This window comes from Neopsephotus bourkii, unplaced genomic scaffold (assembly GCF_033783945.1).
Source record: "Neopsephotus bourkii isolate Nb327-2 ecotype Australia unplaced genomic scaffold, CSIRO-AGI_Nbou_v1 NB_1067, whole genome shotgun sequence".
Lineage (NCBI taxonomy): Eukaryota > Metazoa > Chordata > Aves > Psittaciformes > Psittacidae > Neopsephotus > Neopsephotus bourkii.
This window is the reverse complement of record NW_026901555.1, coordinates 3069478-3081830: the sequence shown is the minus strand read 5'-3', so window position 1 is coordinate 3081830 and position 12353 is coordinate 3069478. Positions and strand designations below refer to the sequence as shown.

General features: G+C 47.8%; 1 protein-coding gene across 1 annotated transcript; it reads left to right on the top strand.

Moving 5' to 3' along the window:
- The first annotated feature begins 5420 nt into the window (after positions 1-5420).
- Positions 5421-11255, top strand: IGBP1 (immunoglobulin binding protein 1). The gene is given in 9 exon segments (XM_061361957.1): positions 5421-5462; positions 5464-5493; positions 5495-5543; positions 5546-5783; positions 5924-6232; positions 8287-8482; positions 9379-9464; positions 10443-10546; positions 10808-11255. Coding segments are annotated over 9 exon segments (1182 nt in total). The 5' UTR covers positions 5421-5435; the 3' UTR covers positions 10951-11255.
- The last annotated feature ends 1098 nt before the right edge of the window (positions 11256-12353 follow it).

The following is a 12353-nucleotide window of genomic DNA, read 5'->3' as shown; positions in this document are numbered from 1 at the left end:
AATCCAAGAGCAACTTCCTGCAGCTCACACCATGACCTTAAGAGTCTGGCAGCTTTGGTTTGCTTGCATGCGCCTTGGCTTGTTTGTGGTTTGCACTGAATGGGGTTGGCTGCATTCAGCCCCAAGTCCAGCTGTAGGATTACTCATTTCCATATTCATTCAATCATTTTTAATAGCCTCTGCTGGGTCACGGAATCAATTCATGAGCTTTTATTGCAAACCTCCATTTCATTGTCCCCTCCACTTAATGTGCTCCAGGTTTCTGGATTAACAGTGAATAAGAGTCAAGAGTCAAAGGTGGCTTGAGACAAGCCTGGGAGGTGGAAGCTGAAATGCTCAGAGGTGAAGCCTATGAACCAAGTGAGTTAACCATCATTATCAGTTGTTAATGTGCCGTTGACTTGAGCTGGCTGCTGACATCTAGCCTTTCCAAAGTGACAGTAAAGCCACAGCTGCAAGGCTTCCATCACAGCTGCCCAAGGCCAAAAAGCTATCTTGAGCTTCTCCTTTTAAAATGCAATTAATTGTTCATCACCAGCATTCCTCGGAAAAGAGAGTCTTCAGCTGCCAGGCTGCAAATCAGCCACAGTTCCTGTGTCCAGGAGAGGTGATGCAGGTACTTAATGAGGAGGATTGCTTAAACACCTTCCCTATAGCCACCTCGTTATGCATCCCAGATCAGAGGGAAGTGAAACCGGGAGGGGCTGCGAACTCCACAGAGCATTGCAAAACTAGCTGGTGAGAAAAAAACAGGGGAAGCATCTTGTGGAGTGAGAGATTCAGCCAGGAGGGTGGGAAATGTGATTTGCATTTGGTAACTACAAACACACACAGCCTGGGGTAGAGGAGAGGAGGCACAATAGCTAGGAATGCCCTGGGGAGATGTTATGATCCCCTCCTAGAGAGGTCTCATTCGAGTTTCTGCCTGGGAAAAAGCAGAGTCAAGTGCTGAATATGCAGAGTTCTCCTCTTGATTCTTGCATCTCCACTGCAATCCCAACAGGGAAGAGCTGGGAAAGGACTGGAGAGGTCATTCAGCAGCAAGGAGCTTTGGTTCCATTTGTGTCCTGTGGGAAATCGGAAGGCACTGTGATTAGCTGGAGGATGCAAAGGGTCAGTCAGGCTGGCAGGAAGGACGATGGTGGTGAGGTGACAGTTAAGTGACAATGCTCTGAGTGGGAGGTGTTGTAATCTGGGCCCACACCTGGATTTAGCGGGACTGTGAGATATGCTGGGCTGGGAGAGCCTCCCAGGGATCCAGAGGCAGGGCAAGGAGTTGGCATTACACAATGCACCTAGAGGGAACAAACCCCACGTTTGACCCCAGGAGCTTAGGGGAGCCATCTAAGTGGATGCATTTTCTCTCTCTAACCCTCCTTGGACAGAAAAGCCAGCAGGAAGGTGCCAGGGGAGCATGGAGTCCTTCCCTCAGCCTGGGCTAGCACAAGCACCCTCTGAGGTAGAACGATGGGAAAACCTGGTCCCTTATATCCCAAATCCAGCACCAGCCAGTGCAACACTATGCCAGACAAACTGGTGCAAGAAGGCTTTTCTCTAACCTTCTGCACCGTTGCTTTCACCCCAAAACATCTCCAGTTCTGGCAGGTAGCCCTTCAGGACACAGAAAAACCTAGGCAAGGACAGTAGCAATATCCCTGAAATCAAAAGCATCCCTGTAACAGCTGTGGCTTTGTGGCCCTTCAGACACTTTGTCACACACTGCTTTTGCCCTGCTTTCACAATCGGGCCTCTCTATGCTGTGGAAGGCAGCTGTCATTACCCCTGCTTCACCAACCCTCACAGGCTAATGTGATGGATCTACCTCTTTGACTTTCCTGTCATTAACCATTCTTCCCAATGTCTCGTGGCTTTTTGTTTCTCTGGAAATGAGACTCCCCAGAGTCTCCAGGGCCATCGCAGAAGTCTCTCAGTTTCTGGGGCTGTGAGCTGACATGGGAGAGATGGCTCTGAAATGCCTTGTGCATAGAAGAAAACCATCCCTCTACATGAAATGTGGTGAGAACCAGGCAATGGGTTTGCTCTGAAAAGCCTACTCTTGGCTACTGATCTTAATTTGGGTTTCAAAGGAGTAATGCTGGTATGAATGTGATCATTCCCTGCTGTGCAGACTTGTGCAGACAATGAAGTCTGGAGAAAGGTGAGTGATTTTCATGGACTTTTGACTCTGCTGCTAAAGAGCAGAGTTTGCTGCTGGTTTGTTTGGGTTGTTTTCCCTTTTATTTCTTTAATCCTCGAGGGATGCTGTATAACTTATTCCAGGAGGATAATCTGAGCAAGGGCAGCAAACTGTTGGTAATCAAGTAAGCATTTTGGAGGAGGAATGACTCCGTGTTCAAGGACTGTTCTGTGTGATAGTTCTTCCCCACAGCCTCAGATTGCAGCTCAAAGCAGACCATGGGTCAGGACCTCCACCTGCTTTCTGCCTGTGCTCTTCACAAAGGAAGCTGAGCCAGAACTAGGAGGAGGTGTGAGATGGGGCCATAGCCTGAGGGCTCAGCTCTTGATCAACATCTGTACTGCTGTAAATATATGGGGGATGTTGCTTTGACCTTTGATATGCTTGGTGCCTACATTTACACAAGACACAAACATGAGAACAGCATATATATAGGGAAAACCCCTTGCATCTCTGTTCTCCTTTATTTCTGGGGTGTTCAGCTACATCATGATGCCCCAAGGATGACAACTAATAACAGGGATTGTCCTTATAGGGATCTTCAGCTGAGGGACAGGGACAAATCAGCATAGGTGAGTAAGGGTCATAAGACCAGAGGAGGAAATATGCTGCTGATTGAGGGCCTTTGGGCATAGCTTGAGGGAGAGTTTCAGCAATGTGTGTGTGAGGTTCAGAGGGGAAGCAGATCTCCATCCCTTCCCCTAGGCTGGCCAGGCTGACATACCTCCCACCTCTGAACCCTGTATTTCAGCAAGTTGCTCAATCAGAGTGGAGGAATCCCATGACACCAAGGTGCCCTGGACACCTTGCTGAATCACTCAATAATAGCATCTTCCCTTTGTGCATTCCTGGAGATGCTGGCTGCGAGGTCCATCAGAAGGTGAGTTAAGGCAGGGCAGGAGCTGCAGAACAGTCTCCTCCCCAGAGCAGAAGCTGACGTGGGCCCATGAGCCACCCTGGGTTTGCCATCCAAGTGGGCTTTCCCAGAAGCATATTCCCACTAGCCCTGAACTGGGGCCCTACAGATTTTAAGGATTTTCTCATGTTGCATATATGCTGGCTGTGACCACGATCCATGTGCTCTGTGGTGGAATAAGGAAGTTCCAGGCATCCTTCAGTCTGGCTGGAGTAGGGCTGGAGTCGCACTTGTGTGCTGTAGGACAACATGCAGAAGCTCTAACACCTTCCAGGAAGACTGATGTACATCTAACATGCTGGAGCTCTTGCGAAGCACCAGACAGGCCTTCTGGATGTACACGGCCAGATGTTCTACACATGTGCATCAAATGCAATATACCGTGGTGGTAGGTTTCACTATCTATATAATGAAAAGCACACAGGCACACTTCATGTCTGGAGATGGAAATGTAAGAACTGTCCAGAAGCTGAGGCTGATCCCTAGACATTGACTTCATGCCCAAAACCTACATTACCGAGACACCCGGCAAACCTGGGAATAGGAGAGACTGGTCCCAGTTTGCCAATGGTTTCGGAACTCCCCTTTTCACATGCAGTGGGACTAATCACAGCTACTATTCCTGTAGTCTCCAGCTTGAGGCCCATTGTGGTGTCAATAGGTACAAGCTGGGTAATTATGCCTTCCAAAGAAGCATTTATTTTTCCCTTGTCTTGAGAGCATTAACTCTGTAATTAGAAAGGGCAGCTCTAAACCCTGCCAGGTGGACCTCACGCAGGAAGAGAACAACACACACGGATATGTGCAGAGAGCAGGCTGCAAGGAAATCTGGTCACTCACCCTTACTCATTCATGCTCCCAAGGTATAAATGAAACCTATTCTTGAACAGTTGGGACAGCAGACAAAAACAGGACTGCTCAGCTCCTAGCAAGGAGATTCGGGAGTTTCCAACCACTTGGGTCTTAAGAGGGAAAGCCTTCTGCAGCTCACAGGAAACCAGTCCTCACATGGATTTCCTATTCTCCTGGTCGGGCTTCCCTGGTGAGTCACAGTAATGTGCTGCTCAAGGCCTGCCCTGTGCTGCCTCCAACAACCTGGGTCAAAACTACCTCCGCTCCCACCACCCCTACTTTTGAGGGCAGGAGGGGGCAGCTGAGGTACACTGCTCCATCATCAACCTATTCACAAGTACTTGGAAAGCAAGCCTGTGAGCCCCTCGGAGAGGTGGAGGTCTCTGAGGAGAACACCCTAAGGAGATGTTTGCTAAAGATTAAACATAGATATGCTATGGGAGGGTGATCTGTGAAGTGCTCTGCCAGTCTCTGTGTAACACTAAGGAGAACACTCCGGAGGAGTTCACTCCAGCAGTCTCTTTTGCTCTGATCCTTACAAGTGCTGCTGAAGTGTTGAATCTTTGTGGTTACAGAGGGTGATGATGCGATTGGTGTACTGTAGCTTTTAACTAATATGTATGAAGGTGAAATGTGCTGTGTTGAGAGGGGTATTGCTCTGATGGAAGTGAGCTGGTTGCAATTGCTGGGTATGCCAAAGCATGCTAGTGGAGATCAAAAGGCTGTAGATTCCTGGCCCCAGTCCACTTCCAGTCATAATACCCATTACTGATCACACTGCTGGACACAGCGTTGCTGTTTACCTCCTTTAGCAGTACAGAATGAGAGTCAGCTCTTGCCATACCTCCCATTACCAGGACAGTCACCGCACTGGGGGATACTCAGGGCACGCTGAGCGAGCATCTAAACCAACAGCTCTTCTAGCTCTTATGAGTGACTTTTTATTGACCTATCTCAGTAGGTATGAAGAAAACAGAGTAAACTGATTCACTCTTGGAGTCTGAGTGCTTCCAGCAGGCCCTGAATTACTATTACATTTCTCACATGCAGGTCAAAATCCTGTGTTTCTAAGGGACCAACATCATAGAAACAACCACAGAACTGTTAGACCTTGAAGTTCATCCAGCTCCAACCCCTGCCACGGGCAGGGACCCCTTCCACTGGAGCAGCTTGCTCCAAGCCCCTGTGTCCAACCTGGCCTTGAACACTGCCAGGGATGGGGCAGCCACAGCTTCTCTGGGCACCTCAGCGCCCAGCCCCCTCGTAGGGAAGAACAACTTCCAAGTGTCTAAGCTAATTCTCCCCTCCGTCAGTTTCTCTTTATTTGCTTGTCTAATCTCATCCTAAATCCCCAGCTTTAACCTTTGCCTGCCTTATTCGCTTTTAAAAGTCGGAGATACTGTAAGAAGGAGCTAAGCAAGCTGCTCAAACTCGGGAAACTCCCAGCGCAGCTGAGCCGCAGCTGCCAACATGGCGGCACCCTGGCTGTGCCCTCACCAAGATGGCGGCACCCCGGCTACGCCCTCACCAAGATGGCGGCACTCTCGCTCTGCCCTCACAAGATGGCGGGCGGGGCGGGTCGCTCGTAGCCGCCGGAAGGGATTTGTTGGTAGCCGGTTCCCAGCCCAACATGGCGGAGGGTGCTGAGGAGGGGCAGAAGCTGGCGGAGCTGCTGGCGGTGGGCTGGCAGCTCTGGGAAGAGTTGGAGACCGACACCGCGCCGTCCTCGGGGAGCCAGGCTGTACAGGATAAGGTGCGGCAGGGGCTGGACGTCCTGCGGCGGGCGAACGTCATGGTGGCGCAGCTGGACTTGTTCAGGTGAGCGGAGCGGAGGGGAGGGATGAGCCTGGGCCTGGGAGCACCCAGTGAGGCGGAGTGAGGGTCTTCTGTCCTTCGGGGCTTGGCCAAGCCCAGGTGGAGGGGGAACAGGATCGTGAGGCTCGTCTCTGCCCTTGCAGTGAGAACGAGGATCTGGAGGAGATCGCCTCGGCCGACCTGAAGTACCTGCTGCTGCCCGCCTTGCTGGGGGCCATGACTCTGAAGCAGGTGGACCTGAGCAAGAGGCTGGAGCACCTGGAGAGCGCCCGGGCCCACTTCTGGAGCTTCCTCAAGCTGTGCAAGAGCTACGGGCTGGGCAGCTTCCACCTGCCCCCCGCCACCAGCCCCCCGGCAGAGGAGGGTGACAGGAGCCCGCCCCGGAGGAGCCCTGCTGCCGTCCAGGACAAGCTGGTGGCTATGGCGTCGAGCAGGCAAGCCAAAATTGAAAGGTAGGCTCTCGGTTTGTGGCGTTTAAAGTCTGTGGGAATTGATTTCAGAGAAGGGGAAAGCCTGGGGCAGTGCACGGTTGTACAGACAAGGACTGCCAGGAAAGAAGCACCCTCCTTAATACCAGAATACACTTGATTGTGAAGCATTCGTTGTAAGATATGAACCACATATTATTTAGGGACTGCAGAGCTGCATTTATATCTTTGGTTTCTGGTCTTTGAAGAACTGCATGAAAGCTCTTCTGGCTGGTGCTTTAATTGTGGCTAAGAGCATAACACCATCCATGCTGGAAGTTACCTACCAAAGGGCTTATTATATCTTTAAAAAAGAGGTGGTTGATGTCTCTTTGTTATCTTTTTGCTGGGGATTTTGACAAGCTGTTGCTTATTGTGGTAGCACTGAAAGGCCCAGGCTGGGCTGGAGAGCTGTTTGAATGGCATGGATACAAAAATACGATTTATATTCTAGATATTAACCTAACTGAGGTGGGTTTGGGGTACTAGACCATGTCAGAACCTTTGGGATCAGCGCAGCAAAGCCTTTTTAGAGCTGAATATCTCCTCCCAGCTGAGCTTTTTAGTGCTGCAGGTTGGGCTTTGGTTACCTGTGAAGCCCCCTTTTGCTGTGGGCTGGTGTCTGCCTGTACCGTGACTGTGTCCACTGGAAGGCAGATGGGAGGTGCCTGCATTGTGAGTTCTGTCACAAGCAAGTTGGTACCTGATCAGGGTGAGACACCCTGCAGTTCTATTTGTTTTCAGTAGAACACATGGGCTGCATGAAGATCATAGGTCTGTGTCATCCCTTCGGTTTGCTGTGAGGCAGCATGGGCCTGGCCAGTTAAGATGTATTTTTCAGCCTCCTTGTGGAGCAGTTGTAAATGGGTTAGGCTTTTAGAAGACCTTTCGTATGCTCCTTGTTCTTTCAGCTCCTGTAGGTTTCCAATCCTTGCTTGTTACTGTTCGTTCTTCAGGTAGCAGTGTAGCTGAAGGATTTAGCCTGGAAGTATGTTATGTACCTGCACTCACAAAAACACCCAAGACAGAAATAAAAGAGTGTTCTAACCTGCCTTACAAGCTCAGTCTTTCTGTCATGTAGAAGTAACTCAATATAACTATCACATTGCTTTTTTAAGGTCATTAACTCACCATTGGCTGGCCCCTTCACTGTTTTCTCTAGGAGACAAACATTGCCAGGCTTGCAGAATTGTACCTGGGAGGTTTAATTTTCCTGGTTTGCTCAACTTTTAGGAGGAAAAAAAAATAAACTGACAGAGGCACCCATACATTAAAAGTATCTTAAAGCTGTTTTTTATAGACAGGAGATACTTAAATTACAAAAGTAATTCATTACAACCTCTCCTTTTTTATATAACTTTACTTTTAAATACATGAAATCATGTTAAACCTCTTACACAGAGTAGTAAACATCCTATGTAATGTCTGAATTTGTGTTGACAGATGGAAGCAATGACGTTGATGGGAACAAAATATTTTGGTGGTGCATGTAGGTATATAACTGCGTTTTCAAAGCCGTTCTTAAGCAGATTGAAACTCTTCTGATTTCTGTAGATTTCATTTGTCAAAAACCTTCTGTTGTCAATCAGATGAGGAGGGGAGATGGATCCCCACAGTGCCTCCTGCTTATGTGTCATTAGAGGTCATCAGTAAATGAAAGCTGGCATCGTCTGGTGCTGCCAGTGCTCCTCTTCCTCTTAAAGGGTACATTCCTGTAAGTCTGCTTTATTTCTGCAGGAGTCTTACTGAATTGTTAAATGAGTTCTCCTTACACCAAGAAATGAGTCAAAGACGTGAGGAGATTTATGAATGTCTGGGACTTGCATACCCTGAGGAGAGCTGGGCAGCAGCTGGCGCTTCTGTGAAGAGCATTTAAACAGGGTAGGCAAGATTGAGTTGAACTGAGGCAGGAGTTGGTTCTCTGGCTACATTTGACTGAATTTCAAGAAACAGGAAATTGTTTCCTTTAGAAATCACAGTATCCAGGCTGGGTTGTACAAAGGTAATTTAATGATTTGGTTGTCTTCTCTTTGAGACAGATATAAGCAGAAGAAAGAACTGGAGAACAGGTTGGCCTCTATGAAAAATTCTGTGGATAGCGGGCAAGCAGATGAGGAGCAGATACGGGCATTTCACATCCTACAAACCCAGAAGTGGATCAACACCAGCCTGGAGGAAATTGAAAGTGTTGACCAAGAAATAGTCATCTTGAGGAGCAGAGGTACTGCAAAACAGGTATGAGACCTCTTCTTGAGCTGCAGGTCATTCACAGCACAAGCAGATGGGATTTGGTTTCACTCTGACTGGGCAGTGTCTGATTTTTTTAATTGGTCAGTGTCTACTTCTGCCCTATGTTCTTAGACAGTCATGTTTCGCAGAATGAGAGAGCACTGAGTATCAGAGCTGAATCAGTCTGCGTGCAAAGGCTTTTCTCCCCTTTGCTGTCTTCTGCCAGACCCTTAACTCTAAAGAAGTACCCACATTTGTAAATTAAAAGAGATCCTTGTGATTTCTTTCAAACCTATACTTCTCATGTATAAGGAGGCCAGGTGTTACAGAAAGAAATGCCTGTTCTGAATGATGAAGCTTCTCGTAGACCTGCAGTTCCTGTGTAGAATAGTGTTCCTGAGCTTTGTTCCTCATCTAAAACATCTGTCTAGAAATGAAAAATCATAATGTGTTGACACAGACCATAGTCCAGCTTGGTTGGCGCAGCTGGTTTGTGCAGTTCATTACTGGTGTTGCAGAACTCTGCTCCTCTGTAGTGCCCTGGGTGATATCATTCTGAATGATGAGCTCTGTTTGCTTCAGAGTGTATTGTGTTTGATCCCTGGGAAAAATAAGCTGTATTTCATGCTTTGATCTGAACTGATCTGGCTTAGCTTTGTCTGCTTTCTGTTTTGATTAGAGGGGATGTAACAGAGGCACAAAAGGAAGTGATTTGTAGCAGCTCACAGGTGGAGCTCATGATTTAAACTGGATTAAGGTGTGAATTGTCCATTTTGGGATGTTGCTCTGACAGCAGAGGCGTTTCTCTTCTAGGAGACCTCAAATGACTTGTTTGGGGTGGGAAGCAGAGAAAGGGATTTTCATTTACATGATTATTTTGTGACTATTGTTTACATGTTCAGTCTTCAGCACCACCACACGGTACTTCTCGGCAAGTCAGGCCTCCAATGAAGCCTTTCATTCTCACCCGGGATGCTGTGCAGAACAAGTATGTTGATTTCTGATTATTTAGAGGCAATGCTCTGTCCTCATGTTAGATACTCTTTGAAATGCAGAAAACCAGCTGTTACTTTCAGGCTTTGCATCTGGGTAGCGGGTGAGGGGAGCATTTAATGGATTTCTTGAACTTTTTCTGATTTCTTCCGTTACCAGCATGCTGCAGTGTCTTGGCTGATGCTGTTTCCTCCTATTGGGATGGCAGAGGAGATTGTATTTAGCAGATAATTACTCTTAATTTATAGGCATTGTGTTTGCTGGTTACTCTGTAGAGAGGCAATGTTTATCTGCCCCTCTAACCTCTATGGGATAGAAGAGGATTCCTTCACTCTTAAAATAAAGAGCCCAGTAGTGAAAAGCACATGTGATCTCTTAATCCAATGTAAACTCTGGAGTATTTCAGTGAATTCAAATAAGTGATCTGGGGGGCTGGGATGATGTGATGCCTACCAGAGAATAATCAGTCATGGTAGTATGGTTTTCAACTGTTAGTCTTTCCCTAGGTTATCCAGATCTTAATATTTTGTGACACCATGAGATTCTTGTGAGGAATATGGCAGCTAAAGCACAAGTTGGGATAGAAACCAGATTTCTTGTCATGCTTTTGACATTATTTGCCCTGAACCTTCCATTAATCTGTTTTGCCAAGCTGTGCCTAACTCAGTTCTTGGGGCCTCCTTGGCAAGCTGTACAGACTCCTTTGGGCTGGTGAAGTGATTTGTGAATAGAACAATCCTTGCCTCTCTAAATTAGCATGGTGAACTCTCTAAATGCTGTTATGGCTGGGTTACTGGCAAGCCTTGCTGAAGGGCCAGGCTGTAGAAAAATATTCTCAAGCCCTCTTTGATAACATGCCTTGTATTGTTAGTACAGATTGGATTACAGAGTAGTTCTGTGCAGGGTTGTCTATGTTTCTGCTCGTTCATAGCAATGTCAAGTGTCTTCTTTGACTGTCCATCTCTTCCTGTAGAGTGTTTGGTGCTGGTTATCCCAGCCTGCCTGTGATGACTGTGGATGACTGGTATGACCAACGCAGAAGGCAAGGAGTGCTGTCTGGTCAGAGCATGCCTCCAGGTACAGGGTGGCAAAGCAAAGATTGGAATGGAGAACTTGGGAAGTTTCTTAGGGGGAGGGTGAATGGGGATGTGTTGAGAGTGTAAAGCACCCGCTGACTGAGGAAGAGTAAGAGCTGGCTTCATAAAGCTGTGAGAATAACTGGATTACTAGGTTGCTCATTTGGCAATTCCTGCTTTTTGTTCAGACCAGCTTTTGAGAGCTTGACTATGGATCTTCCACTGTCCTACTGCCCCTCACTCATGTTCTTGTCTTCAGCAGATGTAACTGATGAAGAGTTGCAGAAGCAGCAGGAGAAGAAAGAGGAGGAGGATGACGAGGAAGCTCTTCAGAAAGCTCGGAACATGGATGACTGGAAAGATACACACCCAAGAGGCTATGGCAACCGGCATAACATGGGCTGATGCTCTTGCTGCAGAGGGAGCATATCCTGGAAATCTGTAAGGATAGCCAGTGTCCTGGCCATACAGGAGTAAAGACACTGTACATACGCAGAGGTATCCGTGGCTTCCCTGGGAGGCAGGGAATTGGATGAGTAAACATGACCGCTTGTTTTGGTTTACATTAAATGTTGGACTGAGTGCACTGATTATGTACAGTGATGCCACAGAGCTCCTGTCAGGTGGAGCTCTTTCCGAGGGGTCAGACTGCCTCTGTTCTCCCAGTCAGAGGAAGTCCTTGCAAGAAAAGTACATGAATTTGGAAACGGTTCTTTGTATTGTGCATGGATGTATTTATTTTCTTTTCCCTCTGTATCATAGAATCATAGGGTTTAGGGTTGGAAAGGACATTAAGATCATCTAGTTCCAGCCCCCCTGCCATGAGCAGGGACACCACACACTAAACCATGTCACACTAAACCAAGATTTTGCCAGGCAGAGGTGAAAGTGACAGGCGTGTAGTTCCCTGGGTCTTCCCATTTCCCTGTTCTTGAAAATGGGAGTTATATTTCCTTTTTCCAGTCGTACACATTCAGGTTCTTAAAATGATCTTGAACCTGATCCTCTTCTACAGTGGGCCTTAAGGTCTTCATTCTCACAGTCGCTGCATCTCCCTTCCAAGACTTGGGCAGTGTGGTCAGAGCATTTGCCAGTGGAGACGGAGGCGAAGAAGTCATTGAGAACCTCAGCCTTCTCCAAATCCAGGGTATCCAGTTCTCCTGATAGCTTCCAGGGATGGCCCACATTATCCCTAGTCTGTCTTTTGTTTGCAACATGCCTATAGAAGCCCTGCTTGTTACCTTTCACATCCCTTGCCAGTTGTAATTCTAACTGGTTCTTAGCTTTCCTGACCTGGTCCCTAGCTTCCTGGACAGCATCTGTCTATTCTTCCCAAGCCACTTGTCCTTGCTTACACCTTTTATGAGCTTCTTGTTTCCCCTCTAAGTTTTCCCAACGGCTCTGTCTTCATCCATGGAGGCCTCTTGGCCCTCCTGGTGCATTTCTTTCTAGTTAGGATGCAGAACTCCTGAGCTTGTAGCAGATGATCCTTGAATATCAACCAGCAGTCTTGGGCCTCCCTGCCCTTTAGGGCTATATCCCATGGAACCTTACTAAGCAGGTACCCGAAGAGGCCAGTCTGCTCTCCTGAAGTCCAGGGCAGTGAGCTTGCTGCGTGCCCTTCTCATTGTCCTGAGGATCTTGAACTCGACCACCTCATGATCAGTACAGCCAAGGCTGCTGGGCAGCATCACATTTCCAATCAGCCCCTCCCTGTTGGTGAGCATGAGGTCAGGCATGGCATGTCTCCTTGTTGGCGCCTCTGTTACTTGCAAGAGGAAGTTATCTTCCACACAATCAAGGAATTT